The 23,972-nt window shown below is 38.1% G+C and overlaps 3 protein-coding genes, 1 long non-coding RNA gene and 1 pseudogene across 8 annotated transcripts in view; 1 reads left to right on the forward strand and 4 right to left on the reverse strand.

Annotated features, from left to right (window-relative positions):
* Positions 1–15,552, reverse strand: part of LOC113139812 (interferon-induced protein 44-like) — a 47,528-nt gene extending 31,976 nt beyond the window's left edge. The window contains exon 1 of the mRNA XM_026323362.2: positions 15,401–15,552. Within this exon, the coding sequence (XP_026179147.1) occupies positions 15,401–15,408 (8 nt within the window). The 5' untranslated portion in view covers positions 15,409–15,552. The remainder of the gene's footprint in view (positions 1–15,400) is intronic.
* On the reverse strand, positions 2,037–6,770 carry LOC113139813 (interferon-induced protein 44-like). The gene is made up of 8 exons (XM_026323363.1): positions 6,225–6,770; positions 4,903–5,426; positions 4,330–4,378; positions 3,894–4,089; positions 3,205–3,357; positions 2,927–3,098; positions 2,721–2,821; positions 2,037–2,622 (listed from the first exon to the last, which is right to left on the reverse strand). Exons 2-8 carry the CDS (start codon positions 5,372–5,374, stop codon positions 2,425–2,427), a joined length of 1,341 nt encoding a protein of 446 aa, XP_026179148.1. The 5' UTR covers positions 5,375–5,426; positions 6,225–6,770; the 3' UTR covers positions 2,037–2,424.
* Positions 8,836–10,693, reverse strand: LOC113139811 (interferon-induced protein 44-like; annotated as a pseudogene).
* On the forward strand, positions 14,552–18,974 carry LOC113139816 (uncharacterized). Its single transcript, XR_003296590.1, has 3 exons — positions 14,552–14,617; positions 18,001–18,187; positions 18,463–18,974. It is a non-coding gene; the product is annotated as an uncharacterized LOC113139816 (long non-coding RNA).
* LOC113139809 (interferon-induced protein 44-like) lies at positions 15,997–22,585 on the reverse strand. 5 transcript variants are annotated; one of them, XM_026323352.2, is made up of 10 exons: positions 22,332–22,585; positions 20,303–20,469; positions 19,968–20,007; positions 19,546–19,664; positions 19,413–19,464; positions 19,037–19,229; positions 18,449–18,601; positions 17,997–18,168; positions 17,704–17,804; positions 15,997–17,147 (listed from the first exon to the last, which is right to left on the reverse strand). In XM_026323352.2, exons 1-10 carry the CDS (start codon positions 22,568–22,570, stop codon positions 16,968–16,970), a joined length of 1,416 nt encoding a protein of 471 aa, XP_026179137.1. In that variant the 5' UTR covers positions 22,571–22,585; the 3' UTR covers positions 15,997–16,967. The 5 variants fall into 5 exon arrangements, with proteins under 5 accessions (XP_026179137.1, XP_026179138.1, XP_026179136.1 ...); XM_026323353.1 differs by having other exon boundaries at positions 18,449–18,595; positions 19,968–20,010; XM_026323351.2 differs by having other exon boundaries at positions 19,968–20,010.
* Positions 22,586–23,972: the final 1,387 nt, after the last annotated feature.

The raw sequence follows: 23,972 nt of genomic DNA on the forward strand, positions 1-23,972 counted from the left end.
GTAATATTCCTCATGCTTACTTTGTGTCCTTCAGGTATTTGGCCTTTAATGACAGACAGGATGTCATGGAGGGTCAGTCCAGTGAGCGCTCCATCTCCCAGGCCCATAATATCACACAGCACCAGTCCAGCTGGATCTTCTCTCCTCTCAATTTTTTTATTTGAATAGCGGCAAATCACAATACAAATCATCTCATGGCACTTTACAAAAACAAAAAACCCAACAAATCCCTTATGAGCAAGCACTTAGCAACAGTGGAGAGGAAAAACTCCCTTTAACGGAAGAAAAAACCTCCAGCAGAACCAGGCTCAGTTTGGGCAGCCATCTGCCTCGACCGGTTGGGGTGAGTGGATAGAGGAAAGAGAAAAGAACAGCAACAATAAACAACAAATAGACACTGCAGGTTGGTGGGGCCAGTAACTGCACATCAGCAATATACAGCTCCAGGACCAGGGACACCTGCAGAAGGTACAGAGAGAGCACAGAGAGAGCACAAACTAGGGGAGAGAGAGAGCACAAGGTTAGTGACATTCAATGGTGGAATATACATGTGAGGGGGGGGAGAGGAAGAGAGAGGAAGGGAAGTGAGAGGAGGGTTAGGGTAGGGGAGCTCAGTGCACTGATGGTCCTCGGGCAGTCTAGGCCTATAGCAGCATAACTAAGGGATGGTTCAGGGTTACCTGAAGCCAGCCCTAACTATATGCTTTGTCAAAGAGGAAGGTTTTAAGTCTAGACTTAAAAGTACAGAGAGTGTCTGCCTCCTGAACCCAGACTGGGAGCTGGCTCCACAGGAAAGGAGCCTGATAGCTAAAGGCTCTGCCTCCCATTCTGCTTTTGGAAACTGCTTGTGGGAACCACAAGTAGACCTGCACTCTGAGAGCGAAGTGGTCTATTGGGATAAACTTCTATTTATGGAGCTACTGGGACATCCAGATAGTAATGAGTTACAGTAATCTAGCCTTGAGGTAGCAAATGCATGGACTAGTTTTTCTGCATCATTTTGAGAGAGGATGTTCCTAATTTTGGCAATGTTGCCCAGGTGAAAGAAGGCAGTTCTAAAGATTTGCTTTATGTGTGCATTAAAGGACATGTCCTGGTCAAAAATAACTCCAAGGTTTTTCACAGTAGTCTTGGAGGCCAGGGCTATGGCATCTAAAGTAGCTATAATTTTAGAAAAGTTATTTCCGATGTTTTTAGGCCCAAATACAATAACTTCTGTTTTCTCTGAATTTAAAAGTAGAAAGTTACTGGTCATCCAGGCCTTTATGTTTGTGTAACAGGTTTCATAGATAGATACAGCTGAGTGTCATCTGCATAGCAGTGGTAATTAATAGAGTGCTTCCTAATGACATTGCCTAAAGGAAGCATGTACACGGTGAACAGAATCGGTCCTAGCACAGAGCAGTGTGATCCTTCAATGTCGGCTCATCCTATCATTGTGAAGCGGATTGTTCACCCACTAATAGGGAAGGTGAGCTGGGATGAGACCATCGTGAGACAGGTTAGTTTTACCCTACTGATGATGTGTTGTTGCAATAGTAATCCCTGACAAGCAAAAAGAAAATAATGGGATGGACACCTAAAGCATGGAGGCCATCCGATTATTTTCTTTTTGCTTGTCAGCTGCAATCCTTCAACATCTGTGATCAGAGGAGAAAAAAAAAAACAGCTGGTCTGGTGACCAGAGAGGCCAAACTCAGTTTACTGACAAAGCTCCTGAGAGGCAGTGAAAAAATAAATCAGGACATCAAATAATTGTGTCTGTGTAACAGACATCTATACATGCTTTCTAAGTGTTGGGCAATGATGCTCACCAGTAAAAATACATACCTGTACACTGCCTTTTTGTTCACAATCCATCCTTCATATGACATGGAAATGACAACACTTGGACCTCAGACAGCCGCTCTCAATGTGAGAGAACAATGGTAAAGACAGTGGTGTGGAGGTGATTTTCTTTCTTTGAGTATCCTTAAAGACCACACTTTTCAGTATCTCACCATTTTTAGAAACTCAACAACGCATTTCAGCCAACGTTTGTCTTCCAAGAGTTTTAGTTTTAATGATTTCTCTCAGTTACTGTACATGTTACTGCTGTACTTGTACCTTCTTGGTGAAGCCGGTTGAGACTGAGCCAACATGGCTCTGTTGGTGACTCTTCCTTTAAACACCGACTGGACTGAACTGATGAAGATGGACTTTTCTGAACCACAATCATACGTTAGATCCACGTTATCAAAAAATCCAACAATGTTATTTGTGTTTGGAGTGAGTGATACTTGCTTCATAAATACCTTCTTGTAAAATCCAACTTAAATATTAAACCAAATATATTTAACCAGCGGTTAGCATTAAATAACATTACAGAACATAAAGCAACCATAAAGCCAACAATGCCAGCCTATTTACAGTTTTACTACACATTTAACACTTTTTGGTTTCTGCATAGTTGAATCTGTCACTGAGCTCATCAAAGTAACTGTCAGCAGAGCGAAGCATCTGAGTGATGGCAGTGAGCAGCAGGATGTCGCAGTTCACGTCCAACTCCAGCTCCACACAGTAGTTCTTCACTGGAACAACACAGGACAATGGGACACCGAGTCGAGCGCTGACCTCCTGCATCTGCATCACAAAACACGGCACAAAAGATTCAGGTGAGGACAGTTCATGATTTTCTGGTGCTACAAATGTTTCTACAGTTGTGTTGATGTTAATCTCACCATTTCTTTGATGTAGCTGCTCTTATAAATGTTCTTAATGTCCTGTGCAACAAAAGGACAGGCTTCATCTACTTTAGTCATCAGGACCAGCTGAGGAATCCCTGGAACCCAGCAAAAAATAACAACTTCAATTGTATTATGTGTGCATTATATATAGTTTCTATTGGACATGCACCACTTATGATGTGAGGCTCATTTTTACTGACCCATTGAATTGATCTTTCTGCGGATAGCTGCCAGCTTCTCCTCCAGCTTTGTGGCCATGATGGAGATCTTGCAGGCATCAATGACGTAGACCACACAGTGGATCCTGTCCTTGAGTTCTGGAGACTTATTATAGCCATAGGTCTCCGAATGCAGAGGAGCAGTGGGGTTAAACTGTGTGATACAGGTGAAAGGAAAGAGAACATTTGTTTTTCCAAACAAATACAACCCAAACTATAACTGCGTTCCTTATGAGACAGAATTAAATAAAAAGCTCTACCTGATAAAAGTTTGGCAGATGACCTTTGACAATGCTGATGATGTCATCTACATCAAGCCCTGCCCCTGTGTTTTCCTCCAATCCCATGGTATCACACAAGATGATTGGCAAGGGTTTTCCTTCTCGCCCAGATTTCACTGAGTAGGTGCGAAACTGTAGAGTAATAAATGTTTATTATACATATCTGGGAAAATTATTTGTCAGACAGAATTTAATTTGTAAATTTGATGACGTAATACTAACTTATTCTGCCTGAATAAGCAGGACTGGCACAGCAATGCTAACATGCTGGTGATAATATTTATAACATTAGTCATGATTTTGTTCAGTGTATTAGCATGCTAACATTTACAAATTAGCACTACACACAAAGTATAGCAGAGGCTGCTGGGAATGCCATTGATTTTTCAGGTTGTCATAAATCTTTAAAAAAGTTATTAAATTTGGACAAATCAAAATTTTGATTTATTAAAGGCACTAAGTGACAACAAAATTTGTTATTCTATGAAATGTAGTTTCTCCTCAAGCCAGAGCAACTGGCTTTTTTACAACTACAATTTTTCGATTGTGTTTAAATATGATCACAGAACTAATAATAATGTGTATTACTGACACAATAAATAAACATTGTTACATTGATATGAAGTAGAAATGTGGACTGATTGTTTCAGTCCCTCACAGGAACTAACCTGTGTGGTCAGGCTGGTGGCAGAGCTGCCAGCAATGGCCTGGTTGGTGACGTGGCCTCTGAATACAGAGTTAATGGAATTGAAGAAACTGGACTTTCCAGCTCCAACTGGTCCAATGAGCAGGACCCGAGCCTGGGACAGAGAGTGGTCTGCAGGACAGTAGGACTTAAGACTGTTCATCATCTCTGTTCTCTTCCTGTTGAACCAAAAAAAGTTTAAAAAAACATTTACCTTAATGTGTATATATGGAGTATATATATATGTGTCTAACCCCAAATCTGTCCTAACATAATTACAGTTAACTTTAACTATAGGGACTGACTGTGCATCAATACCAGGCCCATTTCCATACAGAATAAATCATTAATATAACATCTTCAAGTCAGTGCAGTATACTGAGATATTTGGGTTTCAAAACGGCACCAGTTCAGCTTACTCAGATTCCCAGACCATCGGCCTCCAGGGCTTCTCAAATTCTGGGGTCTCTGTTGAAAAGCAAAACAGCTTTTACAAACAATATTTCAATAAGTTTAATATTGCAGGTAGAAAGATATAGATGGATAGATAATGAATTATCAGTCATTTTAACAATTATCTTTTGACGTTATTAAACTTGGATTAAACTGATAGAAAAGTGACCATCCCACATATAAGCACATTTTGTTTTCACACAGTATTCATTCCAGGACTGTAGTTACCTGTTGTCAACTTCAGACACTCATGGTTCATTATTGGCATTTGTGCTGCTGGTTACTGTTTATCACTCATTGGTAAAAATTAAAGCAGAACTATCTGCTCCACTATTTAACTAAAGGTATCCTGTTCAGACAGATGTCTTGTGTTCACATACTACTCTGGAAATATTGTACATCCTGATCTACTTTTACAGAGAGTTTCTAATGATCAGATTGATAGTGATTATTTATTGTGTTTGTCTTGGCAGAATTTGGACAAAATTGATTTTAAATCCCATCATGCATCAATATTTGGTTGTTCAGAGAGGACTCACCTTCCACTTGATAGACTTCACACTCAGTCAGCTGGAGGTCATTGCCGTGCATGTCTGCAGCACTGAAGTTGTAATAATTTCCTGGGTTGCTGTGCACTACTGATTGGTTGCCATAGACAAGAACGAGAGCTTCTCCAAAATATGGCCCAGAAGAGCCAACCATTCTTACTGCATACTGAGTGTTAGTGACTGGATATTTCAGGAGCTTTTCTCCATTGAAGGAGAAGAGAAAGGCCTGGTCATCATAAACATACTGACCAGACTGATTGAAAGGTTGTTTGGTGTAACCTCCAAACACAAAACCAGAGGCGTTGTAGCCCACAGACACAGTGGGGTAGCGGTTGTCACACCGCTGGTGAAAGGCTGCCCCAGTGAAACCATGGATGCTGGCCTTGTACAGCAGCTGAAGTTTGACATGTCCCATCTGGGAGCAGATTGTTCTCTGCTGGCTCCTGGTTAGTCTGGGGTTCATGCTAGATGATTGTTCTGCTGAGGTTCCTGATGTTCTAAAGCCTTTGAATTTCCTATTTATATAAGATGAATAATATAAATATTAATATTAATAAATAAAAAAAACAGTCATTACAAACTGTTTCTCAAACACTGTTTATGAAATTAACAGGCAGCAGTTATCACATTATTGTTTCTTTTACTTTTGTGGACTTTCACCAGGTTTCTGTATGATATAATTGAGTACTCAGTTCAGTTTAAGTATTGGAAATGATGCATCTAATTTAGCAAATTAATGATGCAACTTAATTTAGGAATTAATATTTTTTTTACTGTCTACTCATTTCATTTATTATGAAGTAAAAGATTTAAATACAAACTCACGAGTTAATTGCATAGTATATAGATCATCAGTTATAATAAAGCTGTATTTTCTATATTTTTCATCTAGTTTTCTGTATTAATCACTTTCATGTCCTGTTGACACTGACTGGTGAGTCATAGCTGCTAAACATCTAATGCTTTGCGCACCACTCTTTATTAAAGGCTTCGATATGTACTGTACATGTTTTTATTGCACTCGTATAAAGTGATGCCATGAACTGAAACTACTTATTTTTTGAGCTACTATTTTAATTATATATCATTTAAAAAAAAACTACATAGAACGGCAAGATAAAGAATGATAGTAAAACAACTGCCACTTCTAGGCACGACCTCCTGTACAGCATCTTAAGTTAAACATTAACTGCGCCAAGTGGAATATCAGTCAGACAGCACCTTTAGATCAAAGTCTGGCAAAAGTATTAAAAACCAATATTTTTGTTGTGCCCCGTCATATGAACAAGTTTATGAAAAGCTGAATCACTTACCAGGTGGATGAAGTTGTACACTAGGTGTGTTGTCAATTTACACAGAAATGTTTTCAGAATGAAGGAATCCGGACAAAGCAGGACTTTAACTTCAAAATAAGAGTTAAACAGAATCTTAGCAATAAGGGCTTTCCAAGGCCTTATATGTCCATCCATTCATTATCTGTACCCAATTATTCCTAAACAGGGTCACTGGGATCTGCTGGAGCCTATCCCAGTTCTCTTTGGGTGAAATGCAGGGGTACACCCTGCACAGGTCACCAGTCCATCACAGGGTGGCCTCATATGTATTCTCTATATTTTGATGGATGAAAAGTTATTTTATTTTGAAGGTAGCAAGTGGGAGTCCCATATACAATTCAGGTGCCTTGATAGGGCGGCCACAAAATTACTTGGGCTTTCTGGTAAAACCAGTTCAGTGTCGAGGACTAAACATAACAGGAAATAGGGTGAAACCACAGTAGCGTTGTTGAGCAACTTTAGTTTTCATTTTCTTGTTTTTATACATAATCAAACTTTGTGAAATGTGCTTGGGGCAGTCACGCCATATGATCTTCTTCTGGTTTGGCTGAAAATTGTGAAAAAATGGAAGATTAATCCCATGAATGCTCTGTACGTTCATATGAAACAGCACTTTCTGAACAATATCATCACAGTTTTTGACATATTTTTCTATAATTTACTCGTCTTTGACACATTGGACCAAAAAAGGCCATGCCATGTCAACCACTCATATAGAGTGTATTTACAGCACGTGGAACAAATCAGCAGTCCTTCTCTTATTTAATTTTAACTCTATTGTTTTCCACAGCTTGACACTGTACTGTTACTGAAGACTTTCTCCATGTCATCCAAATTTTTAGTTTTCCTCCCACTGGTTGCCAACTTTAAAATCCTATGTATTACATATAATTTTGGCAACTTGTATTCATTTAGGATGAGTATCCAAGCCTTTAATAATGAAACTCTTACCTCCTCCTCTTTGAGATGGTTCAGAGATGATGAGCAGCTTCCACAGTCACTGTGAGTATCTTGTATGTACAGAAGAGCCTTCTTTTAGTTTAAAACTATATGATGTTCAATTTATGTTTCATATGAAAAAAATTCTACTACAAAGTAAAAGTGCAACATGGTATAGTAGTGTTACTGGGGGAAACAATTAGCCAAGAAAGTATCAAATACAGCTGCTAACATGTCAACAGAGCAGTGCTGTTAGATCTGTTTTTTTGGACATTTCAGTGCCCACATCTTTTATATATTACATTTATTGAGGAAATGTTATGACTATGATTATTTCATTTAGCTGCTCCAACCATACCCATTTAAACTCTATGCTTTTTTATATAAATTGCAGTGCATAATTTAGGCCTATATCAGTTATTAATACAATGATAAATATGCCAAGATGACACCACTGTCAAGTCCTCATTAACACTACATTAAAACTGACTTTTAAGCTGCTTTTAACTCTAAGCAAATAGTAAATAGTGACTTGGCCACTTTCATATCTATTATATTGTATTTGTGTGGGCATTACTGCAAGGGTACATCAGAAATGTGCTACTCTCTGACTATGTGCACCTTTGAAGTACTCTTAAACCTTATCCCTGTGTAAGCAAAGAGCTTGACAGCATGATCTCATCCTATATCTGTATTGTATTTGCTCAAGATAATCTACAGTGGCTGGCCCAGCAGGCTTGGCAGCATCATCACACAGTCAGGCTGTGCTGTAGTTTTCCAAGCACCAGGTCTTTATAATTGTCTTAACAAATAAAGCAGCATTAATCCTATTCTCAAAAAAACTAATAAAGAAATTAAGCTGTTTTACAGCTGACTCTCTCTGCATTGAGAACTTATGGTTGCTGTTGTTCTATAGTATTTTCTAATATATCGATGGAGAGAATTTGTCAGAATGAATCTGTTGTGGCAGGAAAGTCTTGTCAGGTCAATCTCAAATTCATCAAAAAGCCTGTTTTTATCTTATTGGTAGCACTTTATGAGTGTGGTCACTGACATGGGCACACAGAGCAACACTGCTGCTTATTTAACAGCTGAAACTGAAAAAAAAAAACCCAACTATTTTTAGATAATCTGTGACTCAGCAGGTCGTTCACTAACACAGTCAGGCCTTCAGTGTTTTAACTGAACACAGAAGGGCAATTCTGAAAGCATCTGGATTACCTGCCATTTGTAGTCGATTAAATTTTAATTTCATGTTGAAGCAGAAATGCTGTTGAACCTTACACTCAACTGGCAAGCTAAGGCAACAACATAGGAACAGAAAATACATTCTGCAATCAGTTTCTGTGTTATTTATGTTTTGTTAGTTGATTTGGTATCATATCTAAACATTTAAATGAGTTCAGATCATTATCATCCTTAAAGGCAATGTTTTCCTCCTGTGGAGAATGGCAGACTATTTCTACATGACAGATCTATAACATTTGTAAAGGTAATTTGTTTAAATAAATTATTAATAGCTTGTGTATGATGCCTAATGGCCTTCAGGCAGACAATAAAATATTGCCAATTTTATTTTGATTATACATTTTGCCCTTTACAATCTGTTAAAAAGGAGATAGTAACATTTGACAAGATAATTAAAAAAGTCAGAACTTTTCAAATCCTAGATACAGGAGCTTTAAAATGAGTTAACTGAAGATGCTCCTTAACTTGAAGTTAAAACATAAACGATAATAAACAAGTGCTTACTTTCTTGGTACTGTTTAAAAGGCATATTCCAAAAGCCTTAGAACAAATGTTTTGGGCAGCATACTGCAGGATGTGGTCAACAGCACTAAGCAGCAGCACATCCAGGTCCAACTCTGATGAGGAATTTCTCACAGAGACGATGGAGGAAGTGGACTTACCCAGCAGATGGGTGATGACTTAAATGTGACAACACTGCAGGAATAAAAAAGTTTTATATAATATAATTTTCTGTGTTCAACTAATTTGTCTGTCGCTTACCCAGGTCACTGATGTGCTCTCTAAGATTTTGGAATGTGGCGTAGAGGCCTTTGGGGTAGCTCAGGATTTTACCAGCATCCACTACAAAGGCCACACAATGGATTTTGTGTTTAAGGCTTAAATAATGAATCTTCAAAAACAACTTGTTTGCATTAGCATAGCAGATTTCCTTCATAGCAATGAATACAAAGTATTACACCAAAGACTGATGTCAAGAACTATCACTAAACTTATGAAAATTTATCTGCTGGGGACAAACCATTAATGTCCAAAATTTTGCATAACCTATCCAGTAGTTGTTATATATTTCCTTCTGCCAGACTAATACTACTATCTTTTGAGCAATATCAAACACTAAAGCATTACAATATTCCTCAGGCTTACTTTGTGTCCCTCAAGTACATGGCCTTTAATGACAGACAGGATGTCATGGAGGGTCAGTCCAGTCATCTCTCCATCTCCCAGGCCCATAATATCACACAGCACCAGTCCAGCTGCGTCTTCGCTCTTCTGATCACAGATGTTGAAAGACTGCAGCTGATGAGCAAAAAGAGAATTAATGAGATGGATACCTAAAGCACAGCAGCACCTGCTTAATAGAGGCTTGCCCCAGCACTGTATTAAGTACAAAGTTGAAACATTCTTGCTTAGTGTTGCTTTAATGTCACTTTCTGTATGTATGTCTTGATCTGAACAATAACTGAGAAAATATTTGAAACTGCAGATGGTGCTGAGTTCACAGGGCCACTTTTATGACCAGAGAGGCCAAACTCAGTTTACTGACAAAGTTTCTGAGAGGCAGTGAAAAAATAAATCAGGACATCAAATAATTGTGTCTGTGTAACAGACATCTATACATGCTTTCTAAGTGTTGGGCAATGATGCTCACCAGTAAAAATACATACCTGTACACTGCCTTTTTGTTCACAATCCATCCTTCATATGACATGGAAATGACAACACTTGGACCTCAGACAGCCGCTCTCAATGTGAGAGAACAATGGTAAAGACAGTGGTGTGGAGGTGATTTTCTTTCTTTGAGTATCCTTAAAGACCACACTTTTCAGTATCTCACCATTTTTAGAAACTCAACAACGCATTTCAGCCAACGTTTGTCTTCCAAGAGTTTTAGTTTTAATGATTTCTCTCAGTTACTGTACATGTTACTGCTGTACTTGTACCTTCTTGGTGAAGCCGGTTGAGAGTGAGCCAACATGGCTCTGTTGGTGACTCTTCCTTTAAACACTGACTGGACTGAACTGATGAAGCTGGACTTTTCTGAACCACAATCATACGTTAGAGCCACGTTATCAAAAAATCCAACAATGTTATTTGTGTTTGGAGTGAGTGATACTTGCTTCATAAATACCTTCTTGTAAAATCCAACTTAAATATTAAACCAAATATATTTAACCAGCGGTTAGCATTAAATAACATTACAGAACATAAAGCAACCATAAAGCCAACAATGCCAGCCTATTTACAGTTTTACTACACATTTAACACTTTTTGGTTTCTGCATAGTTGAATCTGTCACTGAGCTCATCAAAGTAACTGTCAGCAGAGCGAAGCATCTGAGTGATGGCAGTGAGCAGCAGGATGTCGCAGTTCACGTCCAACTCCAGCTCCTCACAGTAGTTCTTCACTGGAACAACACAGGACAATGGGACACCGAGTCGAGCGCTGACCTCCTGCATCTGCATCACAAAACACGGCACAAAAGATTCAGGTGAGGACAGTTCATGATTTTCTGGTGCTACAAATGTTTCTACAGTTGTGTTGATGTTAATCTCACCATTTCCTTGATGTAGCTGCTCTTATAAATGTTCTTAAGGTCCTGTGCAACAAAAGGACAGGCTTCATCTACTTTAGTCATCAGGACCAGCTGAGGAATCCCTGGAACCCAGCAAAAAATAACAACTTCAATTTTATGTATTATAGACTATGAGAAACAAAACGCTTAGCTTGTAATATAGTATTAGTTTGTATACAGTGCATAGCAACAGTATGTTACTAGTATGGTTTAATATGGTTAATTTATATTTCAAATGTAGGGATAACAGAAAAATCAAGGTATATGTGTAGTCAGCCATTTTTTTGTTCTGTACATAATAATCAGTATAAACTGCATGAACTCTTTTGAGGATGCACTTATGATGTGGGGCTCATTTTTACTGACCCATTAAATTGATCTTTCTGCGGATAGCTGCCAGCTTCTCCTCCAGCCTTGTGGCCATGATGGAGATCTTGCAGGCATCAATGACGTAGACCACACAGTGGATCCTGTCCTTAAGTTCTGGAGACTTAATATAACCATAGGCCTCCGAATGCAGAGGAGCAGTGGGGTTAAACTGTGTGATACAGAGAACATTTGTTTTTCCAAACAAACTTAAACCAAACTATAATCACAGTTTTTTTATCCTCCTGAATTTAACAAAAAAAAAAATTTACCCGATAAAAGTTTGGCAAATGACCTTTGAGGATGCTGATGATGTCATCCACATCAAGTCCCGCCCCTGTGTTTTCCTCCAATCCCATGGTATCACACAAGATGATTGGCAAAGTTTTTCCTTTTTGCCCAGATTTCACTGAGTAGGTGCGAAACTGTAGAGTAATAAATGGTTATTATACATAACTGGAAAAATTATTTATCAAACTAATTTTAAACTTGCAAATTTGATGATGCAATACTAATTTAGTCTGCTTTATCCAAAAGACTGAGCAGGGACTGGCGCAGAAATGCTAACATGCTGGTGATAATATTTATAACATTAGTCATGATTTTGTTCAGTGTATTAGCATGCTAACATTTGCAAATTAGCACTACACACAAAGTATAGCAGAGGCTGCTGGGAATGCCATTGATTTTTTTAGTTAGTCATAAATCTTTTAAAAAGTAATTAAATTTGGACAAATCCAAATCCAAATTTATTAAAGGCACTAAGTGACAGCAAAATTTGTTATTCTATGAAATGTAGTTTAGTAACAGTCTCCTCAAGCCAGAGCTACAACTACAATTTTTCGATTGTGTTTAATATGATCACAGAACTAATAATAATGTGTATTATTGACACAATAAATAAACATTGTTACATTGATATGAAGTAGAAATGTGGACTGATTGTTTCAGTCCCTCACAGGAACTAACCTGTGTGGTCAGGCTGGTGGCACAGCTGCCAGCAATGGCCTGGTTGGTGACGTGGCCTCTGAATAGAGAGTTAAGGGAATTGAAGAAACTGGACTTTCCAGCTCCAACTGGTCCAATGAGCAGGACCCGAATCTGGGACAGAGAGTGGTCTGCAGGACAGTAGGACTTAAGACTGTTCATCATCTCTGTTCTCTTCCTGTTGAACCAAAAAAAGTTTAAAAAAACATTTACCTTAATGTGTATATATGGAGTAGATATATATGTGTCTAACCCCAAATCTGTCCTAACATAATTACAGTTAATTTTAACTATAGGGACTGACTGTGCATCAATACCAGGACAAACCTGGTCAGTTTGTTTCGTTAATGCTAATCTGTGTATTACCCATAGAGATTAGCATAATCTGGATAAAGCATAATTATAACATCTTCAAGTCGGTGCAGTATACTGAGATATATGAAAAAACTGTGACAGCATTTTAGGTTTCAAAATGGCACCAGTTCAGCTTACTCAGATTCCCAGACCATCGGCCTCCAGGGCTTCTCAAATTCTGGGGTCTCTGTTGAAAAGCAAAACAGCTTTTACAAACAATATTTCAATAAGTTTAATATTGCAGGTAGAAAGATATAGATGGATAGATAATGAATTATCAGTCATTTTAACAACTATCTTTTGACGTTATTAAACTTGGATTAAACTGATAGAAAAGTGACCATCCCACATATAAGCACATTTTGTTTTCACACAGTATTCATTCCAGGACTGTAGTTAGCTGAATCTGATCTGTTGTCAACTTCAGACACTCATGGTGCATTATTGGCATTTGTGCTGCTGGTTACTGTTTATCAGTCATTGGTAAAAATTAAAGCAGAACTATCTGCTCCACTATTTAACTGAAGTTATCCTGTTCAGACAGATGTCTTGTGTTCACATACTACTCTGGAAATATTGTACATCCTGATCTACTTTTACAGAGAGTTTCTAATGATCAGATTGATAGTGATTATTTATTGTGTTTGTCTTGGCAGAATTTGGACAAAATTGATTTTAAATCCCATCATGCATTAACATTTGGTTGTTCAGAGAGGACTCACCTTCCACTTGATAGACTTCACACTCAGTCAGCTGGAGGTCATTGCCATGCATGTCTGTAGCACTGAAGTTGTAATAATTTCCTGTGTTGCTGTGCACTACTGATTGGTTCCCATAGACAAGAACCAGAGCTTCTCCAAAATATGGCCCAGAGTTTCCTACCATTTTAATTGCATATTCAGGACCAGTGACTGGATATTTCAGGAGATTTTCTCCATTGAAGGTGAAAAGAAAGGCTTGGTCATCATAAACATACTGACCAGACTGACTGAAAGGTTGTTTGGTGTAACCTCCAAACACAAAACCAGAGGCGTTGTAGCCCACAGACACAGTGGGGCTGCGGTTGTCACACCGCTGGTGAAAGGCTGCCCCAGTGAATCCATGGATGCTGGCCTTGTACAGCAGCTGAAGTTTGACATGTCCCAGCTGGGAGCAGATTGTTCTCTGCTGGCTCCTTGTTAGTCTGGGGTTCATGCTAGATGGTTGTTCTGCTGAGGTTCCTGATGTTCTGGCGCCTTGGAATTTCCTTTTAAAAAAAAGTCAAAAAGAAAAGAAAATTCATAAATACAGTTATTTTAAATTATGTCTCAAACACTGGTTTGTAAAGTTATTGGGAAGCAGTTATCACATTATTGTTTCTTTTACTTTTGTGGTCTTTAAATAAGATTTTCACCAAGCTACTGTGTGTGAGTTATAATGATGACTGAATATAGTCAGCTCAGTTTAAAGATTTGTCTGCGCATGAACTGAATGCCAACAATTTACCCATCTAATCACACAATTTATTTTAGGAGTAAGTATTTTTCACTTATTATTAATATTTTATTTATCATGATCGGCCAGATTTAAGCAGGAACTCATGAGTTAACTGCATAATATAAAGATTATCAGTTACTATATGTGTGTGTTGAGCCCTACCTACACAGGACATACGTCCTTTTAGTCTTTACACCCAAAGTGCCCTTTTTTGGAGCTGTTTTTATTTATTATTTTTTTTGTACTTCTTCAATAAGTCAATGCTATTGGTCAGCCTTTACGTCTGTCTGCCTGTTCTACAAACATATTTAGCCAATAAACGGTATTAAAAAGAGCTCGTGACTAAATCTTGTTGCTGTCAGTCAAACCACATAACTCCACCCCCTGTCTGAGGTTCCACAACAGAGCAGCTGAACATCTTACAAGGGTAAATAAATATCTTGTTGTTTGCGTTGCCTTATGCAAGAAACACTGATATGTCTATATGTTTATGCATTTGGACCAGAGAGGGGGGGGGGCTAACATTTGCTATCTTAGTTAGTCCTAGCCGATAGCCTACTCTTAAATAGCCTGTGCATACAGTAGCGTTTCATCTTTTATAAAATGAGATTTTGGCCAAACGTATTTTACAACAGGAAAAACTGAGCGCCATATTGCTACAACAAACTTTGTAACCTGTTGATGAAAACGTTATGTCATGCCGCCATCTTAATTACGGACAAATTGCACATTTGAACACATTCGCTGGTCAAAAACCAAGAGTTTGACACAAAGCTAAAAAAAAAAAAAAACCTTTCACTGCAACTGTCATTTTCACAATATTTTATTAATATTTCATTGCTGGCTTAGCCCTGAAACCCTGCATATCTATATATCATCTATAGAATTGTTATTGACAGTGAATAAATACGAAGCTGTTGCGATTATTATTTTGCTAATTATTTGTCATAAAATGTGACCAATAACAAAAGGAGGGGCGAAGTTTCTGCACATGCCCCCCAAAAGGGTCTGCACTCGTAAAATGTCATGAACTGAAGCTGAACTGTTATATTTTAATTACAGGTCATTTTAAAAAATAAACGCAAAGCAAGACTAAACATGATAAAACTGCCATTTCTAGACAAGACCCACCTATAGAGCTCAACTGTGCCAAGTTGAATATCAGTCACAAGTAATTAAAATGTATCAAAAACTAATATTTTAGTTTTACCTCTTCATGTTGGCAAGTCCAGGAAAAACTTAATCTCTTCACTGGTTGATGAAGTTGGGAAGTAGCAGCCTAGAGTTGAAATTTTATAAAACGTTTTCGGCATGGATGAGTCCGGAAGTACCGGGGCGTCACCTTCAAAATAAGAGTTAAACAGAATCTTCGACGCAAACGCAGTTTTGAACATGGTATGCATGTAAAGAGGAGGACAAGAAGACTGAAATTTCATTTTCATTTCAATGTAATTGAACTGTTCTTTTAAGATAAAAGTATAAACTTTGGCCACTTGGACATAAATTCAAAACAGTAGCCTAGTTTAAATAATTCATATAAAAAGGGGAAGGCAGGTTCAACAAGCAGTGAGCACTGGAAGATCAGAGCAAAACATCCATCCATTATCTGTACCCGCTGATTCAGAGCAAAACACATGACACAAAAACAATAAACACATATCAAGCTAACACATTTTGAAAGTAACAACTGGAAGTCACACTTACATTTCAGGTGCCTTGATAGGATGGTCACAACTTAACTTTCGTTTCCTTGTAAAAACCCATGTGGTGTAGTGTCAAAGTCCAAACATGATACAGTAAACAGGGTGAAAGCAAAGCAAAAATGTAACCGTATATTCCTGTTATTAGGGAAACAATTAGCCAAGAAAGTATAAAATACAGCTGCTAACATGTCCACAGAGCAGTGCTGTTAGGTCCGTTTCTGGACATTTTGGTCCCCAGATCTTTTCCATATTACATTTACTGAGGAGCAGATGTTTTGGTTATAATTATTTCACTTAGCTGTCCCAACCATTTTCATGATGCAATACTTATTTTAATTATATATTGTAACTTTTTTATATAAACTGAACTGCACATCTTAGGCCTGCTACTGTGGGTGTTTTACAGCTGGCTCTCACTGCATTGAGAACTTATAAAATGCTGTTACATAGTATTTTCTATAATATCCATAGAAAGAATACATCAGCATGAACCTGTTGTAGTGGGAAAGTTTTAACAGACATTGGACAGGTCAATCTCATTCAACAAAAATTAAGATGCTTTTCATCTTATTGCTAGCATTTTAGGAGTGTGGTCTCTACCAATTACGATTCTTAAAAACAATATTTTCCTCCTGTGGAGGAAGGCAAACTATTTCTACATAGGTATGACAGAGCTGTAACATTTGTAAAGGTAATTTGTTACATATATATGTTTTATATGTATATAAAAAACAGCTGTTAACGTGAACAGAGCAGATCTTAAGCATTACGATACCAATCAGCATACATTCAGACAATAAAATATTGCCAATTTTATTTTGAATTATACATTTTGCCCTTTAGAATCTGTTAACACGAAGAAAGTAACATTTGGCAAGATAATTCAAATCCATCTTTGACATGACCACTGGAGTTGCTAAAGTCAGAACTTTTCAATAAAATGAGTTAACTGAAGATGCTCCTTAACTTGAAGTTAAAACATAAACGATAATAAACAAGTGATTACTTTCTTGATACTGTTTAAAAAGCATATTCCAAAAGCCTTCAAACAAATGTTTTGGTCTATCTTTGGATTTACACATCAAATTTTGGCATGTTGTCCTGGAAATAGAGGTCAGCATACTGCAGAATGTGGTCAACAGCACTAAGCAGCAGCACATCAGTGTTCACATCCAGGTCCAACTCTAATGAGTAGTTTTTCACAGGGACAATGTAGGAGGTGGACATACCCAGCAGAGCTCCAGCTTTACCCATCTACAAACACAAGCAGTAAACAGTGACTATAGGTTTTTCACACTAGCATCTGCATTCTGGTGAGGCAGTAATTTGCTTTGCATTTTCCACAACTCTGGTGTGTTGAAATGGCGCCTGTCCAATAATTATACGCTAATTGGGAGTCATGTAACGTTTGTTTCAAAGCCTTTGTTGTCCTATATTTTGGTATTTTGTCTGGTAAAAAGGATCTTAATTTGGGTAAAATCTCTCCACCTAAGAAGGCTGAGTTCAACAGATCACATACATACATACATACATACATACATACATACATACATACATACATACATACATACATACATACATACATGTATATTAAAAAAATGTTCCAGGTCACCAAGTCTGAAAAATATTGAATCACTAAATCTGCAATATTTTAAGAGCTAAAACATGAATGCTCTGTGTGCTCAGATTCATGATAATGTCTAGTGTGTATTCCTACTTCCTTTTTTCCAGATAATTAGGAGCTTACTGTTTTTGCACAATTACTGCACATGAACATTTCACAACCTGCATGTGGTTTATTTCAACCTACCATATCCTTAATGATACGGCTCTTGTAAACCTGGCTGACATCTTTCGCCGTTTCTGGACAGATTTGTTCTATGTGGGTCAGCAGAGCCACCTGGTGAACACCTAGCAGAAAAGTACAATTCTGTCATTCATTCAGTTTAACTAAAGATTAGAGAAGCAGCCTTTATTGTCTCTTGTTACAAATGTGGCAGCAACAGTATTAAAGAATGACTTCAATGTGACAACGCTGCAGGAATAACAACATTTTATATAATATAATTTTCTGTGTGTTCAACTAATTTGTCTGTCGCTTACCCAGGTCACTGATGTGCTCTCTGAGATTTTGGAAGGTGGCGCAGAGGCCTTTGGGGTAGGTCAGGATTTTAGAGGCATCCACTACAAAGGCCACACAATGGATTTTGTGTTTAAGGCTTGGCTTCTTCACATAGCCCTGAGTCTCTGACCTCACTGGCTGATCTGGACTAAACTGGAAGAGAGAAATCAAGGTATTACATCTTCAAAAACAACTTGTTTTGCATTAGCATGGCAGATTTCCTTCATAGCAATGAATACAAAGTATTACACCAAAGACTGATGTCAAGAACTATCACTAAACTTATGAAAATTTATCTGCTGGGGACAAACCATTAATGTCCAAAATTTTGCATAACCTATCCAGTAGTTGTTATATATTTCCTTCTGCCAGACTAATACTACTATCTTTTGAGCAATATCAAACACAACATTACAATATTCCTCAGGCTTACTTTGTGTCCCTCAGGTACATGGCCTTTAATGACAGACAGGATGTCATGGAGGGTCAGTCCAGTCATCTCTCCATCTCCCAGGCCCATAATATCACACAGCACCAGTCCAGCTGCGTCTTCGCTCTTCTGATCACAGATGTTGAAAGACTGCAGCTGACAAGCAAAAAGAGAATTAATGAGATGGACACCTAAAGCACAGCAGCACCTGCTTAATAGAGGCTTGCACAAGCACTGTATTAAGTACAAAGTTGAAACATTCTTGCTTAGTGTTGCTTTAATGTCACTTTCTGTATGTATGTCTTGATCTGAACAATAACAGAAAATATTTGAAACTGCAGATGGTGCTGAGTTCTCAGGGCCACTTTTATGACCAGAGAGGCCAAACTCAGTTTACTGACAAAGCTCCTGAGAGGCAGTGAAAAAATAAAGCAGGACTGTGTAACAGACATCTATACATGCTTTCTAAGTGTTGGGCAATGATGCTCACCAGTACATTTAAAAAATATATACCTGTACCTGTACACTACACAGAGTTTTAGTTTTAATGCTTTCTCTCAGTTACTGTACATGTTACTACTGTACTTGTACCTTCTTGGTGAAGCCGGTTGAGAATGAGCCCACCATGGCTCTGTTGGTGACTCTTCCTTTAAACACTGACTGGACTGAACTGATGAAGCTGGACTTTCCTGAACCGACTGGGCCCAGGAGGAGAATCCGGGCCGGACAATCCCCACAGCTTGCAGTGTAGGAGCTGACAGTCTTCATCAGGCTCGCCTTTTTCCTTTGAATTTAAGATGATCACTTGTTCAGAATAATCTACACAAGTACAATGAAAACATAGGAGGAGTGTATCTATCTAAATTATTTAATTAAGAAATAATGGTAATTTTGATAGTATCTCTTTTTTTAAATAAGCAAAAACTGTTGCAAACTTGACTTTATTGAATGCTACAGCTTTACTCACTCCTCTGTCCACTCCACATCTCTCCATTGCGATTCCAAAATGGGTCGAACAGCTGAAAAGAGATATTTCCAGAAGCTACAATGGAGTTAATTAGTACAGACAATTGTCTTGTTGGGATTGTTTAATATCTTACCTGTGAAGGTAAAAAGTTTGTCCCTCTGTGCTTCTGTTGAACTGACATTGCTGAGACCATCTTTGGCCTCCAGTGCTGTGGCTGAAGCAACAGGAATTTCAAATGTAATGTCACTGGAGCTGAGAAGAAAACAATTACATCAGATGAGGAGCATTAATTAAGCAAATGAGCCGAGGTTAAATAAAACATCTTTAGTGAAAGATCCTGCACCTAAATTACTGTATGTGACCTAAAAATAGCTGCACTGACAAGATGGACAGAGAAAAATAAGGTAAATAAAGCAAGGAAAATAAGTTTTTTGATTAAATCGAAGCTTGTAGTGCACTACAAAGTGAAAACGTCTGTAACAGAACCCGGAGGAAAGAAAACAGCAAAATGCAGCTAAAACATTTGAACAACTTGTGTGTCACAGGTGCACTTACATTTCTGTGTCGCTTTGTGGAGATTCCAACTTGGGCTGAACTGCTGAAGACAGTATCAGAGGTCAAGGCTAAAAGAACTTATTTTTTTCTAAAAACGTGCACTTTTAGTTTAGTATGCCACATGCAAACTGACAAAGCAGCTAAGTTACTGGTGGTATGTACAAAAAAAAAAGTGGTAAATGGAGGTGTGAGATGTAAGATAAACAGAAAAACAGTGCAATCAAACAATTGAGGAAGTACTATGATACTAAGGCAATGTCTCCATCCTTTTTGTATTCACATCGCTGGCCTCTGATGGCTTCCTTGGAGTGAAACTGTTTAGTAATGTAGCTCACCTGGAAATTTAAACAGAGGTGTGTTTGTTTTCATTGTTGAGCTCATTGTAGTCACTATACCGAAAGCATCTTTGGGGTCTGCCACCGTGGTGATAGCAGGTTGGCCTGAAGTAGTTGGAACTGTGAGTGACTGGGATGAAAGACCACCAAAAGAAAAGCCGCTCAAGCTGATAAAGAAATCAATCACAGACAACAGATAAAGGAAATAAGCAGAAATCAACTGGAAAGTCCTTTCCTGAATTTCTTGCCTTTAAAATACTATGCGACTTAAAAAGCAGCTTCATTGTACAGATGGATGGCAACAAATAAATGAGGTTCCCAAGAGCAAATAAGGCAAAGAGTCAGCTCCATTAATGTTAAATAATGTTAAAAAGACACTGGTTTGCAAATAAAGAGGAAGTGCTGGCCTCATCTGCGAGTACATTGTCCATTTACATGAAGGTTTACTGCTACATTTTTTAAATCCCATTTTAATAAGATATTTCAGGAAGTTGTCAAAAAAAAAAAAAATCCATAAAAGTTTGTCACCTACAAAACAAAACACCTATTGGAATAGAAAGTACAATATTTGTCTCCGGAATGTAGAACAATACAGTTGCAGAAAAAACGAAGTAAAATGATATTAAGGTAATTTAAGATAGTCGCCTCTGAAACAGCCAGGCTGCGCTGGAAGCATTCAGGATTAACTCCAGTCTAACACAGAACATCAGTTCAAACTAGTTTATAGTTTCTGTTTTCCTTTGTAAAACTAAACTTTGCAAAATTGTGCAGCTTTTACCTTTTTGTATTGCCAAATGATTTCTGCATGCTAGACGCTGAATGCAGCCGTAGCGGACAACACCTTATAAAAGAAAAACTAAACACAAACAGAGGCAGTGCCCTTTCTGAGGAAAAGAAACTGAAACTGGGAGGAAAAATAGGGACGGGAAACCTTAGATCCCAAACCTCTGGAGTAGGTACACGTAATACGTTGAGAGGTCAGGTTCAGAATAAGATAATGTAAAGACTAAACACATATCACATGCAGGGGGAAAACAAGACATGAGACATGCAGGCAGCAGGCTGATATTTATGAACAGGTATAAATTATTATTATGCTGTGGATGTAGATGTAACGTTTTATTTTCGGTCTTTGGTGCTGCTATAAATAGGAGATTAAAAATAAATGATAATATATTAGCGCCAAGATAAAAGTCTGCATATCCAGCCATTTAAATCTTCTAATCTTTGTTACAGTCACATCACTGCACTGATGTTATCGCACACTTCATCTTTTTTCTCTGAAGCTGAGCCATATAAACAGTAAACGTTTCCACAAATCTCGCGATAGAACAACTGTAACCACGGTAACTGTACACAACACGTGGCAGCAGTTGTGGCCTCAAACGACGACAACAATAAAAATGTAGGAGTCGAGTATTGTACCGAATATTTCAACGATAACTCGAGTAATCGTACAAAATAGAGTTTTGCATTTATAAACAATAATACAATTGTGTAACGCATGACAGAAACGACAGGTTAGCTTGAAATGACGTTACCTTGTGTCTGCTCCGCTGGGTGAGCCGCTCTGGTTCACAACTGGATGCTTTCTGTTAAGATGTTGAAGCATTGACGAAGTGTTGTTGTGATACGCCAGTTCTGCTTTACAATGCAGGCACTGCACCGTGTTGTCATCTTTTTTAAGTTTGAAATGATCCCAAACTTTGGACATTTTCTGCCTTTTACGGACGGTTTTCCTCTCTGCCATAGCGCCAACTTTTGATACAGAAACGCGTTGTGCAACAGTGATTGCGGTCCGTGTGAAACAATGACGCGTAGGCGGAACGGTTCCGACAACACAACTGATAGTAATTAAACAAACCCTGGAGATTAAGATTTTGCTTTTTTTTGTAATCGAATTCGTCAATTTCCTTGAGGAGTCGTTGCAGCCCTAAACCATATTCTTATTATAATAGCCGATGCTTCTCCAAAAATCAGAGTTTGCAGCTACAACAAACAAATAAATAAATACTAAGACAAAGCTTACGGTGATTTTGCCTTTTCTGGTGGTCCATCTTCCAGCATTGTGTCTGTGTGTTTTCTCTTCAGGTGCGCGAGCATGGCGGTGGTGCTGCGGTGGTAAGCCATTGACGCGTTGCACAAAGTACAGACCACCTTTTTGTTTTGCGGCAGCTTGAAGTAGTCCCATACTTTCGAAGCCTTGGGTCTTCTACAGTGAACCTCTTTTGTTAACGAGTCCGATCCTGCTGACTCTGCAGCCGCCATAACTTTCTACAAATATATGGTGGGCTGGAGCTGACCAATGAATGTACCCAAAACCACCAACGTAACCACGCAGCATTCACGTAATAATATTGAAGAAAACCCATTTGTTTTTGTGGACTGTACACCCCAAGCCCAGTTTACACTTGGTTTCATAATGTGTCTTGATTGATCAGATGGCGCATGTGCATGCACGTCCAGCAGACCACTGGTGTTCAGGTTATGTTACTGCTGCATCACAGTCTGTTGCCAGACAAGTTCCAGAAAAAATAATAGAAAATTGGTTTTAAAAACTTGTGTAACATTACCTATTGTAGGTGATTGTCAGTGACATTGTGATGTGCAAAAGAAAGTATGATAATACGGTGAAAGTAGAATGTTAGAGTAATGTCCATGATGGGGATGTATCAGGACACATTAATGTTTACACAGCAAAATATGGTAAAACGTGTCAAAGACCACCTTGGCTACCGGTTTGAGTAATAGGATCACAATCTGGTCTTAGTGGCCGTTTACACTTGTCTGTAGTGCTGTGCACTTGTGGTCATATGCTGTAGATATTCACTGAAGAGTTAACCTGTATTAATGTCATCCAGCCTTGTAGCTCCCACTGAAAACCATGGGCAGAATTTTAGTCAAAATGTGAATGAATCCGGCTCCAGGTGTATTTGCATGTTAAGAACTTGTGGTAAAATGCAGTGACTAGTACTGTTGTATTTCTTTTTCTGTGGCTAGCCTATTCATATAAGGATAGTGAGTATGTATAGATAATCTATGCTCAGTGGTTACTCTATTGAAGCATAATGCATCTAAGAACTAATCTTTTCTGTGAATATACAGTATTGTCTGATTGCAAAATCCATGTAATGAAGAAATTCCCTTTGTTTTGGTGAAATTAATTCAATTCAATAAAACATACTGTAACTTAAAGTCAAAGGCAGCATGTATTGCAGGCTATTTGTTGTTAGTGCTTTTGTTGGTAAATAAATATTGTTAGTGATCTGGTACAAGATTTGATCGTGAGATGTATATGAGGTGTTTGGGTTGCATTAATTCATGTTGTGCTGTAATGAAAATATACACTTAGAATATAAATGTTACCAACAACACCAAAATATATTAGGTACACATTCTTCCTTAAATTGTTAGTTTAATGTTGTCAAAAGTAGTTGACATATGCAAGTCATATGTGATTATTTACACTCCAGGAAATTACACTGTTAGGAAATTACACTTTAGATACTGAAAGTATTACAGTTTTTGAATGTGGAGCAGACAGATGTCAGAGAGTCAAGGTGCTGTTAACTGATTAGTGTCCAAAACCCAAAGATATTCTAGTTACAGCTATGGCAAATAAGAGTGTCTATATAACAGCTACACTGGCAAATAATCAAAGAGCCAAAAA

This window comes from Mastacembelus armatus, chromosome 4 (genome assembly GCF_900324485.2).
Source record: "Mastacembelus armatus chromosome 4, fMasArm1.2, whole genome shotgun sequence".
Lineage (NCBI taxonomy): Eukaryota > Metazoa > Chordata > Actinopteri > Synbranchiformes > Mastacembelidae > Mastacembelus > Mastacembelus armatus.

Bases quoted from the DNA above. Each gene is read 5' to 3' on its own strand.
- LOC113139813 (XM_026323363.1), bottom strand. From the start codon at position 5,374: ATGAACCCCAGACTAACCAGGAGCCAGCAGAGAACAATCTGCTCCCAG. The intron at 4,379-4,902 runs GTGAGTCCTCTC...GCTTTTCAACAG, and splicing joins TGAAGTCTATCAAGTGGAAG to AGACCCCAGAATTTGAGAAG. The intron at 2,623-2,720 runs GTGAGATTAACA...TTTGTGATGCAG, and splicing joins GCAGCTACATCAAAGAAATG to ATGCAGGAGGTCAGCGCTCG.
- LOC113139809 (XM_026323351.2), bottom strand. From the start codon at position 22,570: ATGGCGGCTGCAGAGTCAGCAGGATCGGACTCGTTAACAAAAGAGGTT. The intron at 19,665-19,967 runs GTAAGTGCACCT...TTTTCTTCTCAG, and splicing joins CCACAAAGCGACACAGAAAT to CTCCAGTGACATTACATTTG. The intron at 19,465-19,545 runs GTAAGATATTAA...ATCTCTTTTCAG, and splicing joins CAAACTTTTTACCTTCACAG to CTGTTCGACCCATTTTGGAA.